General features: G+C 40.0%; 1 protein-coding gene across 1 annotated transcript; it reads left to right on the forward strand.

The window, feature by feature from the left end:
- Positions 1-2193: 2193 nt before the first annotated feature.
- LOC124105045 (BTB/POZ domain-containing protein KCTD3-like) lies at positions 2194-5847 on the forward strand. Its single transcript, XM_046462127.2, is given in 2 exon segments — positions 2194-2287; positions 2290-5847. Coding segments are annotated over 2 exon segments (2448 nt in total). The 5' UTR covers positions 2194-2208; the 3' UTR covers positions 4659-5847.
- Positions 5848-17005: the final 11158 nt, after the last annotated feature.

The raw sequence follows: 17005 nt of genomic DNA on the forward strand, positions 1-17005 counted from the left end.
TGAACTTGGTGGTTCTCCTGCTTTGGCCTCCCAAGTTGCTAGGATTACAGGTTTGTGTCACTACACCTGGCTACTATTTTTAATTTTTTTTTTAGCAGTAGATGAACACAATATCTTTATTTAATTAATTAATTTATTTTCATGTGGTGCTGGGAATTGAACCCAGTGCTTCACATTTGCTAGGCAAGCGCTCTACCACTGAGCCACATCCCCAGCCCTACTATTTGTTTTTTATATGCCTTGTAGCTTTTTTGTTCCCCATTTCCTTCATTTCTGTCTTCTTTTGCGTTTAGTTGATTTTTTTATAGTGACATGTTTATTTTCCTTTCTTGTTTCCTTTTGCATTTATTCTATAGCTATTTTCTTTGTGATTACCATAGGGATTACATTTAACACCATAAAGTTATAACACACTAATTTAAATTTATAATACTTTAACTTCAGTAATATCCAAAACTTTTGTTACTTTATTAGCTTCATCCCCACATCTTTCCATTATTGATGTTGAAGCATTACAAGTTCAAGTTTATATACTGTGTGCCCTCTACCGCCCAATAAACTAGTAATTCTTTGAGCAGAGGGTATACTTGAGTGGTAGAGTGTGTTTCTAGCATGTGTGGAGCACTGGGTTCAATGCCCAGCACTCCTCCCACTCCCAATCTAGTAATTCTTTTAAGCATTAGTCTCTCAAATTAAGTAGAAGACAAAATGTAGAATTACAATAATATTAGCTTTACTTGGGGCACTTTACCACTGAGCCACACTCCCTGCCCTTTTTATTTTTTATTTTGAGACAGGGTTTCACTAAATTGCTTAGGGCCTTGTTAATTTGCTGAGGCAAGCCTTGAACTTGAAATCCTCCTGCCTCAGCCTCCTGAGCTATTCGGATTACAGGCATGTGTCACTATGCCTGGCTTTGTATGTGTCTTTAAATGAGATCTTTGTTTCTTCCTACAGCTTCAAATTACTTTCCAGTGTCATTCCATTTTTAACTTGCATTAGTCCCTTGAGCATCTCTTGCAAGGAAGATATAGTTGTAGTGTCAACAATGTTTCTCAGCTTTTGTTTATCTAGAAGCCTCTTAATTTCTCACTTTTCTTTTTCTTTTTTCTTTTTGGTGCTGGGGATAAAATCCAGGGCCTTGCACATGCTAGGCAGGTGCTCTACCATTAAGTAACACTTGCAGTCCCTCCCCCTAACTAACTTCTGAAGGATAGTTTTGCCAGGTACAGGATTCTTGGTTGACAGTTTTTTTCCTCTCCTTAGTACTTTGAATATCAACACACTGCCTCTAAGGTTTCTTTATTTCTTTTCATTTAAAATATTTTTTGGTCCTGGAGATTGAATCTGGGTGTGCTTTACTATTGAGCCATATCTCCAGTCCTTTTTACTTTTTATTTTGAAGCAGGGTCTTGCTAAATTGCTGAGGATGGCCTCAAACTTGCAATCCTCCAGCCTCTCAAATCACAGGATTGTAGGCATGTGCTTCGGTGCCCAGCCCCTGCTAATCTTACTGATGATTCTTGTATGTGATGAGTTGCTTCCCTATTGCTGGTTATGAGATTTTGTTTTTCTTTTCTTTCACACTGGGTTTTGAACCCATTGGTGCTCTACCACTGAGCTAAATCCCCAGCCCTTTTTGTTATTTCTTATTTTGAGAAAGGGTCTCACTAAGTGGCAAAATTGCCCAGGCTGGCCTTAAACTTGCAATACTCCTGCCTCAGCCTCCTGAGTAGCTGGGATTACCGGCTTGTGTCATTATACCTGGCTTTTTTTGTTTTTGAGTAATTGATTATGATGTATCTGCGTGTAGGTCTCTTTGAGCTCATCTTCCTTAGATTTAATGAGGTTTTAGATGTTTTCCATGAAATTTGTTTTCAGGGCGGCAGCCGTGGAGGTGGCGGCGGCAGCGGTGGCGGCCCGGCATTGAGGAGAGGCCGAGGCCGGCCCGGCGGCCTGAAGGCCGCGAGAGGCGGAGGCCGGGCTACCTTCGCGCGCCGCACGAACGGAGGGGAGGAGGCGGACGCGAGCGAGCCCCGCCCGGTCACTGGGAAGGTGGGGGAGACTCCGCGCTCCTCTCGCCCTCCGGCCGCCCAGCTGGCCCTGCAGCCGCCGCCGCCGCCGCCGCCGCCGCCTCGGGCTTCAGCTCCGGGCCCCGCGGTCCCGGCCGGAGAGGGGGGGCGGCGAGTGCTCCGGGAGCCGCCGGAGATGGCCGGAGGACACTGCGGCAGCTTCGCCGCGGCGGCGGCTGGCAGCGGCGAGATCGTCCAGCTGAACGTGGGGGGGACCAGTTTAGTACCTCAAGACAAACTCTAATGTGGATTCCAGATTCTTTTTTTTCCAGTTTACTGAGTGGAAGAATTTCAACACTTCGAGATGAAACTGGTGCTATATTTATTGATAGAGATCCAGCAGCTTTTGCACCCATTTTAAATTTTCTTCGGACAAAAGAACTAGACTTAAGGGGAGTAAGTATTAATGTTCTCAGGCATGAAGCAGAATTTTATGGAATCACTCCATTAGTAAGAAGGCTTCTCCTATGTGAAGAATTGGAGCGTTCATCTTGTGGCAGTGTCCTTTTTCATGGTTACTTGCCCCCACCAGGCATTCCTAGTCGTAAAATAAACAACACAGCTAGATCTTCTGCTGATTCTCGGAATGGACTAAATTCTGCAGAAGGTGAAGCCCGGGGAAATGGTACTCAACCTGTTCTCTCTGGAACTGGAGAAGAGACTGTTAGACTGGGATTTCCTGTGGATCCAGGAAAGGTGCTAATAGTAGCTGGCCATCACAACTGGATTGTAGCTGCATATGCTCATTTTGCTGTGTGTTACAGAATCAAAGAATCTTCAGGATGGCAACAAGTGTTTACAAGCCCCTATTTAGACTGGACTATTGAACGAGTGGCTCTAAATGCAAAAGTAGTTGGAGGTCCACATGGAGACAAAGACAAAATGGTTGCTGTTGCCTCAGAGAGCAGCATCATCCTGTGGAGTGTTCAGGATGGGGGAAGTGGAAGTGAAATTGGAGTGTTCAGCCTTGGTGTTCCTGTAGATGCCCTCTTCTTTATTGGTAACCAGTTGGTGGCCACGAGTCATACAGGGAAAGTAGGAGTGTGGAATGCTGTCACTCAGCACTGGCAGGTTCAAGACGTTGTTCCTATAACTAGTTATGACACTGCTGGGTCATTCCTCCTATTGGGATGTAACAATGGATCAATATATTATATAGATATGCAGAAGTTCCCTTTGCGAATGAAGGATAATGATCTTCTTGTAACTGAACTCTATCATGATCCTTCAAATGATGCTATTACTGCTCTGAGTGTTTACCTCACACCCAAAACAAGTGTCAGTGGTAACTGGATTGAGATCGCCTATGGTACAAGTTCTGGAGCAGTACGAGTGATTGTACAGCACCCAGAGACAGTTGGGTCGGGTCCTCAGCTTTTTCAGACTTTCACAGTTCACCGAAGCCCTGTTACAAAAATCATGCTGTCAGAGAAGCATCTTGTATCTGTCTGTGCAGATAATAATCATGTCCGCACATGGACAGTAACACGATTCAGAGGAATGATCTCTACTCAGCCAGGTTCCACTCCTTTAGCATCATTCAAGATATTGTCTCTGGAGGAGACAGAAAATCATGGTAGCTATTCCTCTGGAAATGACATAGGGCCTTTTGGAGAACGAGATGATCAACAGGTGTTTATCCAGAAAGTTGTTCCCATCACTAACAAACTATTTGTGAGACTTTCATCTACTGGGAAAAGAATATGTGAGATCCAAGCTGTTGACTGTACTACAATATCCTCATTTACAGTGAGAGAATGTGAGGGATCCAGTAGGATGGGCTCAAGGCCAAGGCGCTACTTGTTCACAGGCCATACAAATGGCAGCATTCAAATGTGGGATCTGACCACTGCTATGGATATGGTTAATAAAAGTGAAGATAAGGATGTAGGTGGTCCAACTGAAGAAGAACTACTCAAATTACTAGATCAATGTGATCTCAGCACATCTCGCTGTGCTACACCTAATATTAGTCCAGCAACTTCTGTGGTTCAGCATAGCCGCCTTCGAGAATCAAATTCTAGCCTTCAGCTTCAGCACCATGAAACCATTCATGAAGCAGCTACTTATGGTTCCATGAGGCCTTACAGAGAAAGTCCTTTGTTAGCAAGGGCAAGAAGGACTGAGAGCTTTCATAGTTATAGAGACTTCCAGACTATTAATTTGAACAAAAATGTAGAAAGAGCTGTTCCTGAAAATGGTAATTTGGGTCCAATACAAGCTGAAGTGAAGGGGGCAACAGGGGAATGTAATATATCTGAGAGAAAGTCTCCTGGAGCAGAAATCAGAAGTTTGAAAGAATTGGATAGTGGATTAGAGGTACATAAAACAGCTGAAGTTTTTTCTGAATCCAAGAAGAGGTCATCAGAAGATGAAAATGAAAATAAAGTAGAGTTAAGGAAGAAAGGAGGATTTGAAGGGGGAGGATTCCTTGGAAGAAAGAAAGTTCCCTATCTGGCATCATCACCAAGTACTTCTGATGGAGGAACCGACTCCCCTGGTACTGCATCCCCGTCCCCTACCAAGACCACCCCGTCTCCGAGGCATAAAAAAAGTGATTCTTCAGGTCAAGAGTACAGTTTGTGAAAACTCACTAAAATGAATGGTAGTTTTGTTAAATTAAGATGAAAATTAAATTTTCCTGGATTTCAGTACATTAGTTTTTACAATGAGGCTTTATAAGATAAATTGGGTGTCATTTATTATCTTTTTAACAGAATTACCTGGAATAAGGAGATAAAATAATCATATCTCTTAATGTTTTGGAAGGTTTTTTAGTTTTACAAACACATTTAACAGATTATTTGCAAAGCAGTATCCATTTTAATGTTTAGCTACTCTTTGTTGGTTTTGTTATCATAGTACCACATCTTAATAGGATGGTGTCCATACAGAGGAGTATTCCCTGGAGCATGGGAACCAACAGACTGCATTCCTAATCTTTATTGTGCCTGAGACTTGTCTTGCAATGTTATCTTAAGTGAATAACAATTCTTTTTGAAAGTTGGTCTCCCAACCCTTATTGTGATTTCAGTGTGTTTACCAGATATTTGATGAGGTGCTACATTTGTGAAAAAATATCATGTAATTAAAAAACACTATTATTTTGAATACCAGATTCCACTGTGTAGTAAGACTTTTAGGATTTTTTTTTTTTTTTTAATCGTGGGTCACTTTCTGATTCTCATTGTTGGAAGTTCTTAAGTCTTAGCATGCATCACCACGTAGAAAGAGCTGTTCCTGAAAATGGTGCAAAAAGTCCATGTGAACTTTCTTTCAAGTTGGAGCAATTGTCTATTTCAGAAAAGATGAAATAAAAATAATAATCAAAGGCAAAGCTTTGAGGGCCCAGAAGGGAAAACTCAGTTGCTAATCAGCCTTGTTTTAAGAGCCACCTTTCCTTTTATTTTTTTTAAAGTATTAATAATCAAAATAACTTAAATGTAGGCCATTTTGTTAAATGAGATTGTAGATTTGGGTTTTTGGCTGAAAGTTTTGGCTATTGTAAATGTGTTATTTTGGATATAATTTCAATTGTTAGAGAAAAAAATTTTGTTTTTTCATTTAATTGGAATGATTTTCAAGTTTCTGCAAATGGGGTAAGTGCAAATTTAAACCATTAAGCATTTATTGCTGAAGAATGTATATATTCCCATTCCAAGAAATATAATGAGTAAAATTGAAATAAATTCTTTAAAGTTTACTATATTACCAGTGGTTTCACAAAAATTCTCTTGTATTTATTTATCAATTGAATCAAATAAAAAAATTTAGACACAATGAAAAAAAAAAAGAAATTTGTTTTCAGACATAATTTCTTCAAATATACTTCCTGCTCCCTTCTCTTCTTTCTTCCTCTTCTTATTTTTAGTACCAGGGATTAAACTCAGGGGCACCTAACTACTGAGTCACATCCCCAGCCCTTTTTATATTTCACTTTGAGACAGGGTCTCCTTAAGTTACTGAGGGTCTTGCTAAGTTTCTGAACCTGACCTTGAACTTTCGATCCTCCTGCCTCACCCTCCTGAATTGCTGGAATTATAGACATGCACCACTACGTCTGGCTCTTCTCCTCATCTCCTTTGAGTCTCTAATGAATATCTCATTTCAGTTATTGTGTTTTCCAGCTCCAGAATTGCTTTTAGATTTTCTATTTTTTTAAAAATATTTATTTATTTATTTTAGTTTTCGGCGGACACAACATCTTTGTTTGTATGTGGTGCTGAGGATCGAACCCGGGCCGCACGCATGCCAGGCGAGCACGCTACCGCTTGAGCCACATCCCCAGCCCAGATTTTCTATCTTTTAATCTATAGTTTCATTTTGCTCATATAATGTTTTCTTGAATTTGTCTACATCTTTCTTTAGTTTCTTGAGCATCTTTTTTAAAAAAAATTATTTATTTATTTATTATTTATATGCAGTACTGAAGATTGAACCCAGGGCCTCACACATGCCAGTCAAGCACTCTACCACTGAGACACAACTCCAGCCTTTGAGCATCTTTAAGACAATTATTTTAGTCTTTTTCTTGTAGATGTGTCATTAAGTTTTTTTTTTTCCTTTTCAGAGATTCTTTCTTTATTTTTTCAGTGCTAGAGTATTGCACCCACTAGGCAAGTGTTTTACTACTGCACTACACTCCTAGCTCTTGAGGGACAGTCTCTGTTAATTCATTTTTTAAAAAAATATCTTTTTATTTATTTATTTATTTTTACGTGGTGCTGAGGATTGAACCCAGGGCCTCACACATGTAAGGCAAGAGCTCTACCACTGAGCTACAACCCCGGCCCTGTTAATTCATTTTTCACCCTTGAATGGGCCATTTTTTTTTCTGTTTCTTTGTCTTTGCATTTTTTGGTAGTGTTGTTGAAAATGGAAATTTGAATCTAATAATATGTTAACTGTGAAAGTCAGAAAGTCAGATTCCCCCCCTTCCTTAGGGTTTTTCTGTTTTTTGTTGTTATTGCTTTTTTTTTTTTTTTTAAGGGAAGGAGATTAACATAGGTGTCTGTGCCAAGGAACAGCCTGAGATAAAAACTTAAGGTCTTCTTATGCACAATCACTTTCTAATTTTCCCTGTATATGTTGTTGCTTCTGAATGTCTTAGTCTTTAATATCTGGCTACTAAAAGGGGAAAAAAAAAAAGAAAAATGAAGGTGGGATAAAAGGGCACCAGCCATTTATATGGAAGTTCGGGTGGAGCTGAAGGGGCTTCAGACAATGTGAGGCACAACAATGGCTGTGTACTTTTTTGCACCTTTGTAATCAGAAGTAATGAGCAGAAATCATGGATCCCCAATATTTGGAGGATGGGTTTTTTGTTTTGTTTTGTTTTCTTCATCCTGGCTTTTGCAAGCCGTGTGCAGGTTGCTTTAGGAACATATGCACAGTTGCTTCCAATGAGGCTGGGGGCATGGAATGAATAGCTACTACTGTGCTAAGGAGGTGAAAATGACTGGAACTTCCTATGGAAATTGTTCCAAAAGAGTTACATCAGACAGATTCTGTCAGCACAATTCTAGTCTAGGTGGGGAGACAGATTCCTGTGGCTTCGTATTTCACCATCTGTCAAAATCCTCTTCTTCATGAGGTTTTAGAGGCTTATTCTCTTCCAATCATAAAATCGGCCCAAGAAGTAGAACTTATAGCTTTTGCAAAAACTTGTAAATTAGCCACCAATCTTAAAGTAAATGTGTATACTGGTAGTAAATATGCATTTGGGGTCTGTTGTGCTATGGAACAAATATGGAAGAATAGAGGCTTTCTAACATCAATAGAAACTAAAATATCACATGGTAAACTGATCACTGATTTATTTGGATTATTCCAAATTCTCTAATAGATTTCTGTAATTCATGGTAGTGTTCATATCAGACAATGAAATGAAAAATTTAAAGGAAATGCATTTGCACACCAATCTATGAAATGGTTACTAAAATTTTGATTGGGGAAATTGAAGCCTCATCACTCTTATCCAGAGACTCCTATTCACAATTTCAGGAATATGTAATTAGAAACCAAGGGAATCTAAGAACACCATAGAAATATGGGAATTGTACAATAGGATTATTCCTGTACTTCAATGGTTTTATGTTTGGATGGTTCTGTCATGCCACTGACAAACTCATTTAAACAAAAGCAATATGCTGAACACCTTGGAATCTCATAATACTTGGAACAAGGATCAAATAATTAAGTATATAATACAAAGTTGTATTGTCAGAAAAATTATTTACCGGGAACACTTACAGTAAGTCAAGGAAGCCGACTTAGGGTAATGTTACCTGGTTCTGATAGCAAATGGATTTTTATAGAGTTCTGCCTTCAGAAGGTAAGAGATATTAATTTGTAATATTGTGTATGATGTCTGGATTGCCAGAAGGATTCTTATCAGTTAAACTAGATGCTTAAATAATGATCACGGGCTTGTTAGAGTAGGTAGGTAGATAGATATGAGTAAGAGGATGGGTGGGGTAGGAAAATAAGGCTCACTCCATCTTGAGTGACAAAAGATCACTCCACCTCAGAAGACAAAAAATCCTGCCCATAAAACTCACCTCCTTCATAGCCAGATACTATCTTCCTAAAATTGATGAAAGAACCAGGTGTAATAGGCTTAAAGGACTTTCCAACTTCAGAGCACATGAAGAGCACTGAGGCACTGTCATTTAGGGGGCCTCATGTTCCTTGTGATATCCTTTGCATTGTGGATTTAATCCCCATTCACTCCTGCCCATAGATTTTGCTCAGGTACTGATGAAAGGTTCTCTTTTCTTTCTTCCTTTCTTTTTCCTTCTCCTCCTCCTTCTTCATTTGGTACTGAAGTTTTAACCGAGGGGTGCTTTACCACTGAGCTACATCCCCATCCCATTTTGTTTTTTATGTTGAGACAGAATCTCACCAAATTGCTTAGGGTCCCACTAAATTGCTGAGGCTGGTCTTGAACTCGAATCTTCCTGTCTCAGCCTCCCAACTGCTGGGATTATAGGCATGTGCCACTGCACCCATCCTGATGTAGGATTTTCCAACATTGTAAAAATGGTGCAAGCACACTACTGATAGGAAATTTTCCAACATGGCAAAATCAGCACAGGTTCACTAAGCCATGGTGGGAAATCACAGTACCCACTCCAAATACATAATGCATGAGGAGGGAGGTTTCCAGATCAAATATGAAAAATCCACCACATGGAAAACTCCAGACTACTTCCTTTCTTGGAATGGTCTGCTCCACATTCCCTGGAGTGTACTTTCTATTTATTTATTTATTTATTTATTTATTTATTTATGTGGTGCTGAGGATCAAACCCAGTGCCCCACTCATGCGAGGCAAGCGCTCAACCACTGAGCTACAACCCCAGCTCCATGGAGTGTACTTTCACTTCACTAAATAAATCATTTATGCTTATTCTATCTATGTCTCTTGACTGAAATCTTTTGCGAAGACAAGAACTGAGAAATATATTGCATGGTAATACCCTTACTGAATTATATCATTTCAACCTTTGGAATTCCAAACTATCTGGAATCTGATAGGAGAAATCATTCCATTTCTATGTACTTTAGGAGCTCTGTAAAAAATGTAAAATTACCAGTAGTTTACCATACCCTTTATCACCCCAAGTCCTCTGGACAAGGTCAATGAATTAACCAAATCATAAGGAATTCTTTTTTTTTTTTTTTCCAAATGAAAGATCTCACTTAGCCAGGTGTGGTGGCACATGCCTGTAATCCCTGCAGCTCAGGAGGATGAGGCAGGAAGATCACGAGTTCAAAGCCAGCCTCAGCAACGATGCAGCACTAAGCAACTCAATGAGACCCTGTCTCTAAATAAAATACAAAATAGGGCTGGAGATGTGGCTCAGTGGTCAAGTGCCTCTGAGTTCAATCCTCGGTACCAAAAAAACAAAACAAAGCAAAACAAAAACCTCAGTTATTTATTATTAAATCAACCTAATAATGCAGAGAATACAAACAAGAAAAAATATCATCTTTCCAATAAAACATATATTTGCCCAGACAGTAGTAATGGTTTTAACTTTTAAAAAAAAATATTTATTTTTTTTAGTTTTAGGTAGACACAATATCTTTATTTTATTTTTATGTGGTGCTAAGGACTGAACCCAGAGCCTCATGTATGTTAGGCTAGCACTCTACCACTGAGCCACAACCCTAGTAATGGTTTTAACTTGATATAGTAACATGACACCTTGATACAGAATAAATGTATATGCCAGGCTGGGGTTGTGACTCAGTGGTAGAGTACTTGCTTAGCATGTGTGAGGCCCTGAGTTCAATCCTTAGCACCACATACAAATAAATAAAATAAAGGTATTGTGTCATTTACAACCAAAAAAATTCAAAAATATATATATGCCATCTTCTGAGTGATTCCTTATAAACCAGCTTGGTTCTTCTACAATTTCTCCTCTTAGAGTTGTACCTGATTTTATTACCAATTTTCATCCACATTCACATGAGATGATTTTACTTTTGTTTCTTGGTCAGGAGTCATTTGATTCTGAGAGTCTTATGAGGCAACCTGATGAGGAATGGAGTTAAACATATATATCATGATGATGGAGAAAAAATATACCTTAAATAATTCATCAGCTAAATAATATTGAGCCACTGGCTTTGATGGCCCAGAGATTTACCACTGATTTCATTAAAAAATAAAGTCAACTTCTCTGGCAAGCTTAGTATTTCTCCCTTTGAACTATTATTTGGAACATTTATGAATTTAGATTTAAGTCTGACTCTTTATCTGATATACTGGAAATACTTGTGGTCAGATACAATACTTAAAGGGTTTGCTATTTCTCTGGCTTCAATACACTACTGCATGGCCTGATGCTGAAAACCACAATCTGAGGAGGTATAGCATTGATATAGACCAAGAAAACAGTGTCTACATCAAAATAGTCCAACAAAACTTTATTATCACCACTGTATTGATACTTCTCCGCAGCAAGCTAGTACCATTAGCTCAAACTGAACTCTCACACATCTAATTATTTAGAATATAGAGCAAATAAGACTTTTAGCCTTTTAGACCCAACCTGCTTTAAGTAGTCAACAAAACTCTACCCAACATCTGCTAGACATAGATAAAACAAACCTTGTATATTAAAAAACCAAACAACCGGGGCTGGGATTGTGGCTCAGCCGTAGAGTGCTCGCCTAGCACAGGTGGGACCAGGTTTCAATCCTGAGCACCACATGAAAATAAAATGCATTGTGTTGTGTCCATCTACACCCCGCCCCCCCAAAAACAAAAACAAAAACAAAAACAAAAAACAACCAACCTGAGGCTGACCTTTGAGACTCTCTGACTCAGAAGCTTCCCATCATGTAGCTGAGTGACATTGCTTGGACAAATAATAAGCCCCCTCTCTAATTCAGCTCTTCCCTGGGGGTTCCCTTGCCATCTTCCACCTATGGGTGGTAGCCTGATACAGCTCTCTATTCTGAATAGTCTGAATAGTTTCCTGTTGTAAGGGACTTTCTCTGCTATCCAAATAAAGTTTATTGTGTACCACTTCCTTATCATGGTTATGTCTTTTTAAAATGTTTTTATTAATGACATTTTCATGAGATCCCTCTCTTTATTCCTTATTTCTCTGTAGCTTCTGCATATGAGAACATTCAAACATTCAATCTTTGACTTCCTGAGTCAGACTTATTGTGTTTAGCATGATTTTCTCCAGTTCGATTTATTTATCAGCAAATGACATGATTTCATTCTTCTTTATGGCTGAGTAAAACTCCATTGTGTTTATATGCCACATTTTATTTGTCAGTTTGTCTGTTGACAGACACCTAGGCTGGTTCCATAATTTGGTTTTGTGAATTGCATTGCAGGTCCCAGAAGTTTCTAGACTCATGGTCCTGTTTAGGAAAAAGGGGAGAATGCATGCTTCTGGGCCAAAGGAAGGCTGTGCCTGAGCCTATAACAGGCTTTGGTGGGAGTAAGTAACTCCTCATAGCAGGGCTAGTGATTTGGGGTGCTCTGACATGAGAGGCTGCCCTTGTTCTTGGAGACCACTATGGCAGGCAAAGGAGCTGATAAAGCAGAAAGGTTGGTATTCTAAGTACAGTTTGGGGAGATGCCTTGGTAAGCAACTAGCATGCTTCTGTTGTTGTGACACACTCATTTATATGTTGTGAAAGTTGTCATTTTAGCGCTTTCCTGAAAGGATATCAAAATCTCAACCCTTGGGCTGAGCTGGCTAAAATTTACTTACCTTTTTTCTTTATTCTGCTGGGAACCAAAGTCAGTGACCTGGGCATGCTAGGCAAGTGCTCTCTACTGAGCTACACACTCATTCCTAAAGCATTATTATTATTATTATTATTCACAGTGCTGAGGATTGAACCCAGGGGCACTTTACCGTGGAGTTACATCTCCAGAAATTTTTTATTTTTGATACAGGATGGTGCTAAATTGGCGAAGCTGGCTTCAGCTTCCTGAGTTGCTGAGATTCCATGCCCAGGCAAGGAAATTTATACTATTGTTCTTCCTAGGATTCCAAAGGAAGTCACTGTCCCACTGAATAGGTGGTGGAGCCAGGAGTGGTGGAAGATGCCTGTAATACAGGAGTGGTGGCAGATGCCTATAATCCCAGCAACTCAGGAGACTGAGCCAGGAGGATTGCAAGTCCAAAGCCAGCCTCAACAATTTAGTGAGGCCCTAAGCAATTTAGTGAGATCCTGTCTCAAAATAAAAAACAAAAGGGCTGTAGATATAGTTCAGGGTATAAACACCCCTGGGTTCAATCTCTGGTACCGAAAAAGATATCTGGGGCTGGGGATGTGGCTCAAGCGGTAGCATGCTCGCCTGGCATGCGCGAGGCCCGGGTTTGATCCTCAGCACCACATACAAACAAAGATGTGTGTCCGCCGAAAACTAAATTAAATAAATAAATATTAAAAAAAATGAAAAAGATATCTGGTGGACCTTGTTCTAGGCAACTTCTCATCAACATGTCACCTGGGGGGAAGAGACTGAAGGGGGCTGGGTGGGGGCAGTAGGGGGGCAATTGGAAAGGAGAAGGAGAAGTGGTCCTCCTGGAGGCAAAAGCAGCACCACATCACCACTGTAGTGACTGAGATGAGAAGGAGAGGCCAAGATGGAGGTACTAGTTCTTTAAAAAAAAAAAATATATATATATATATATTTAAATATACATAATAATAGAATATATTTTGATGTATCATACATATATGGAGTATAATTTATTGTAATTAGTACGAGGTAACTGGTTCTTATTGGGTGGATAAGACATATCTTCTCTCTCACCTTAAGGCCTAGTCTCTCCTTAAAGACCTTGCCTAGGAACCAAATAAAAGGGACTATCTAGCTGTATAGAAGATATCTGGTAAGGAACTAGCTTTACCTAAAGCGGGCTAGCATTAAACAATTGACTGCCATTGTATGAAATGTAAAAGTGGTATCACTACTAAAAGATCCTGCATAATTTGTTGTGAATGTTGTAATGACTCCCAGAGGAGGCTTTGGACCTTGGTCCAAATATATCTTGTTGATGTGGATTTTTATGGCTTAGAAGGCTGCCCATGCTATATTAGACCTTATAACAGCCTGGACCAACCATCAATGAAAAATGTTAGCCAAGGCCAATGATCTCCACCAGTTGAGGATGTTGAAGTGGGCTTATCAGGTAACATATGGTTTGTGGTATGATGACTTGGCAAGTCCAGAGGAGGTTGAATTGATTCCTGAATCCACATATTTGTTGCCCAAGAGGGTTCTTGAAAAATATATGTTCTCTTTACTGGCAATGATGGCTAGTGCTAAAACATTAAGGAGGCAATAGATTACCTGAATTTTGTAGAAGCTCATGAAAGACAAACTCAAAGCCAAGAGTTGTCTGTTAATTTACAAACAAACTGACCTAAATCAAAATTATTATCAACAATGAGATCACCTCCCTTCAAGGCCAAACAAGGCACCTACACCAGGACCTTGCTTAAGCATGAATCCAGAGATGAACAAGAGAGGTTATGTTGGGTCCTGTGGGACAAGAAGATCCCTAAATGGATGACTTCTGGTAAATCAGTGTAACAATTACAATACTTACTAGACTTATATTTCCCCTTTGGAAGAAGTTTTATTTTCCATAGTTGTTTTTGATCTCTGACAGTGACAGGGACCCACTCCCACAGTAGAGATCCAATGGTCATGGAAATAGGCCCCATCTAGCAGAAAATAACCTTTTTACCATATTAACTGTGACTTGGTTCTAAAAATAATGCTTACTGACCCTGTTGGAGATGGGTACCCCAACTTCCCTAATCCCTCAAAATGCTCTTTTTTTTGTTGTTGTTGTTCTGGGGATTGATCCCAGAGGCACTTTACCTCTGAGCTACACCCACATTCCTTTTTTTTTTTTTAAATTATGAGACAGAGTCTTGCTAGGTTGCTGAGGGCAGCCTGGAACCTGAGATCTTCCTGCCTCAGCCTCCCAAGTCTCTGAGATTACAGGTGTGTGCCACTTTGCTTGGCTAGCACTCATGTATTAAAGGGACACCCCTCCCTTGCACACATCTTGATTAAAAGGGAAATTACTTGCTTAGCTTTAAAAATTGGCTTAGGTTTTGCTAAAAGCTGCTTCCATTCTAGTTATTCCCCAGTCCCACTCCCAGTCTATCCTTTTGCCTATTAATAGATCAGATTTTCTTAGTCAGCAGTAACCCAAGGCTTTTACACTATTGGTAGGTGCTACCCAATAGAAGCCAATTAACCTTCACCTGTTGGTGTGAAAAACAAAATATACTACAGCCCTGGGTATGGCAAAGCACCTAAGGATATGGCTTCTCATAGCAAACTTAATTAAAGAAGGGTTACTGATTCTTACCATCTCATCTTTTCAACACTTTGATATGGTCTGGGCTTAAAGCCATTACTACTAAGTGGAGACCAACTACAGAGAGTTAAGAAAGTTGTATCCTTTATTAGAGCACCCCTATCAGGTATTATTGCCTTAATGAATGGCATTCATAACAACATGAGTAATATGTAGTTATAGACTTTGCTAACATGTTCTATTCAGCAAAATATTCCATAGGAGACTCAATCACAATTTACTTTGTTTTCCTTTTTTTTTTTTTGAGAGAGAGAGAGAGAGAGAGAGAGAGAGAGAGAGAGAGAATTTTTTAATATTTATTTTTTAGTTTTCGGCGGACACAACATCTTTGTTTGTATGTGGTGCTGAGGATCGAACCCGGGCCGCATGCATATCAGGCGAGCGCGCTACCGCTTGAGCCATATCCCCAGCCCCACAATTTACTTTCATCTTGCAGGTCGATAGTATACCTTTTCCCATTTGACTTTGGGAAACAGATATCCCCATTATTGTACACAGTCTTTGCAAACAGGATCTAAATGCCTGCCCTGCACTTCCACCAGAAACTCAGGTTTGGCATTATTATAGATTACATCCTCCTCATTGGACTTGGCCAAGGCTCTGTCTTGTATAGATCATGACAACTGTGAGTAAACATTTCACTGAGAGAGGATGGGCAATGGCTCTGCATGAGGGCCAAGGCCCCTCTCAGTTGGTTAAATTTTGGGACTATATTGAGAATTTAGAAGGGCAAACTATTCTAAATCTGATAAAAGCTAAGCAACTATCACTAGAACCTCCCACATTGATACAGAAAGCCTAACATTTGGATTTTTGGTGCCAACACATTCCTCACTGCCAATATTTGCTAGTTCCCATATATTGAGAAGTTCATAAGCCTTTCATTTTTCAGGGGGGACCTGAAGAACAATAGATAAACAGAAAGAGGCCATTGCTTTGGCACTTCTAGTGCTTTGGGGATATTACTTACAATGAGAAATTTTGGCCACTCCAAATTTGCCTCTGAGCCAAATGAATAGGAAATGTTATGTATAGACATGGCTCCCACACTCAGCCAAAAGGTATTCATTACTAGAGAGGCAACTCCTGGCAGAATACTGGGCACTTACTGGAACTGGAGTCCCTACTGGGGCAGGGTCAATTACTCTATGGACTGAGATTCCTATTATGCCCTAGGTAATGGAACAGGCTCCCTGTAAAAGTTGGTTCAGTAATAGAGGCCTCCTTGTTAAAATGGAGAAGGTATGTATATCATAGAATTAATCCTGGCTTTATTGGAGAATCACAACTCCATGAGAAAATAGCCGTGTACTCTGCCACTGAGGCTAACTTGCCAAAATTCCTAGAAATGTCTTCACTTTTTGCTCAATGAAAAGTGGAGAAAGGATGGTCAACATTCTCAAAACAAGAAAAACAATGGTCTCTTCCTACCAAGACAGTGAACATGGAGTATAAGGAAGCCTGATAATGGACAGCCATAGCCCCCATTCAAATACTCTGATTTCTACAGGGGAGGTGGACAAAGTGCCTAATGGGCTGAGCTGCATGAAATACTCTTTGTAATACACTATGCCCTTGACAAACACTTTCTAAGGTTCTTATTTTTACTGACTCTTTTTTAACATTTATTTTTTAGTTGTAGATGGACACAATATCTCTAATTTATTTTTATGTGATGCTGAGGATTGAATCCAGTGCCTCACGCATACTAGACGAGCACTCTACCTCTAAGCTACAACCCCAGCCCCTTTACTGACTCTTAGTTGGTGGCTGATGGACTATTCTAGGCTAGCCATTGTGAGCCTAACCTCTATGGCAGTACCTGCATACCTAGCCTCCAGGACAGCTCAAGTGGATACAGGTTCCAGGTCAGTTCTCATGGCTTCCAGTTCCAGGCTAGCCCCAGAGGCTCCAGATATCAGGGCAAGTCCATCAGGCTTAGGCTCCATACTGACCCCAACATCAGTTGGCTTCAGGCTCCAGAGGATCCAGGGTATAGGTCTGTTCCAGCAGACCCAGGGTCCAGGCCCACACCAGTAGACC

This window comes from Marmota monax, unplaced genomic scaffold, assembly GCF_021218885.2.
Source record: "Marmota monax isolate L192 unplaced genomic scaffold, Marmota_monax_Labrador192_F-V1.1 WCK01_AAM20220418_F8-fsc00192, whole genome shotgun sequence".
Taxonomy (NCBI): domain Eukaryota; kingdom Metazoa; phylum Chordata; class Mammalia; order Rodentia; family Sciuridae; genus Marmota; species Marmota monax.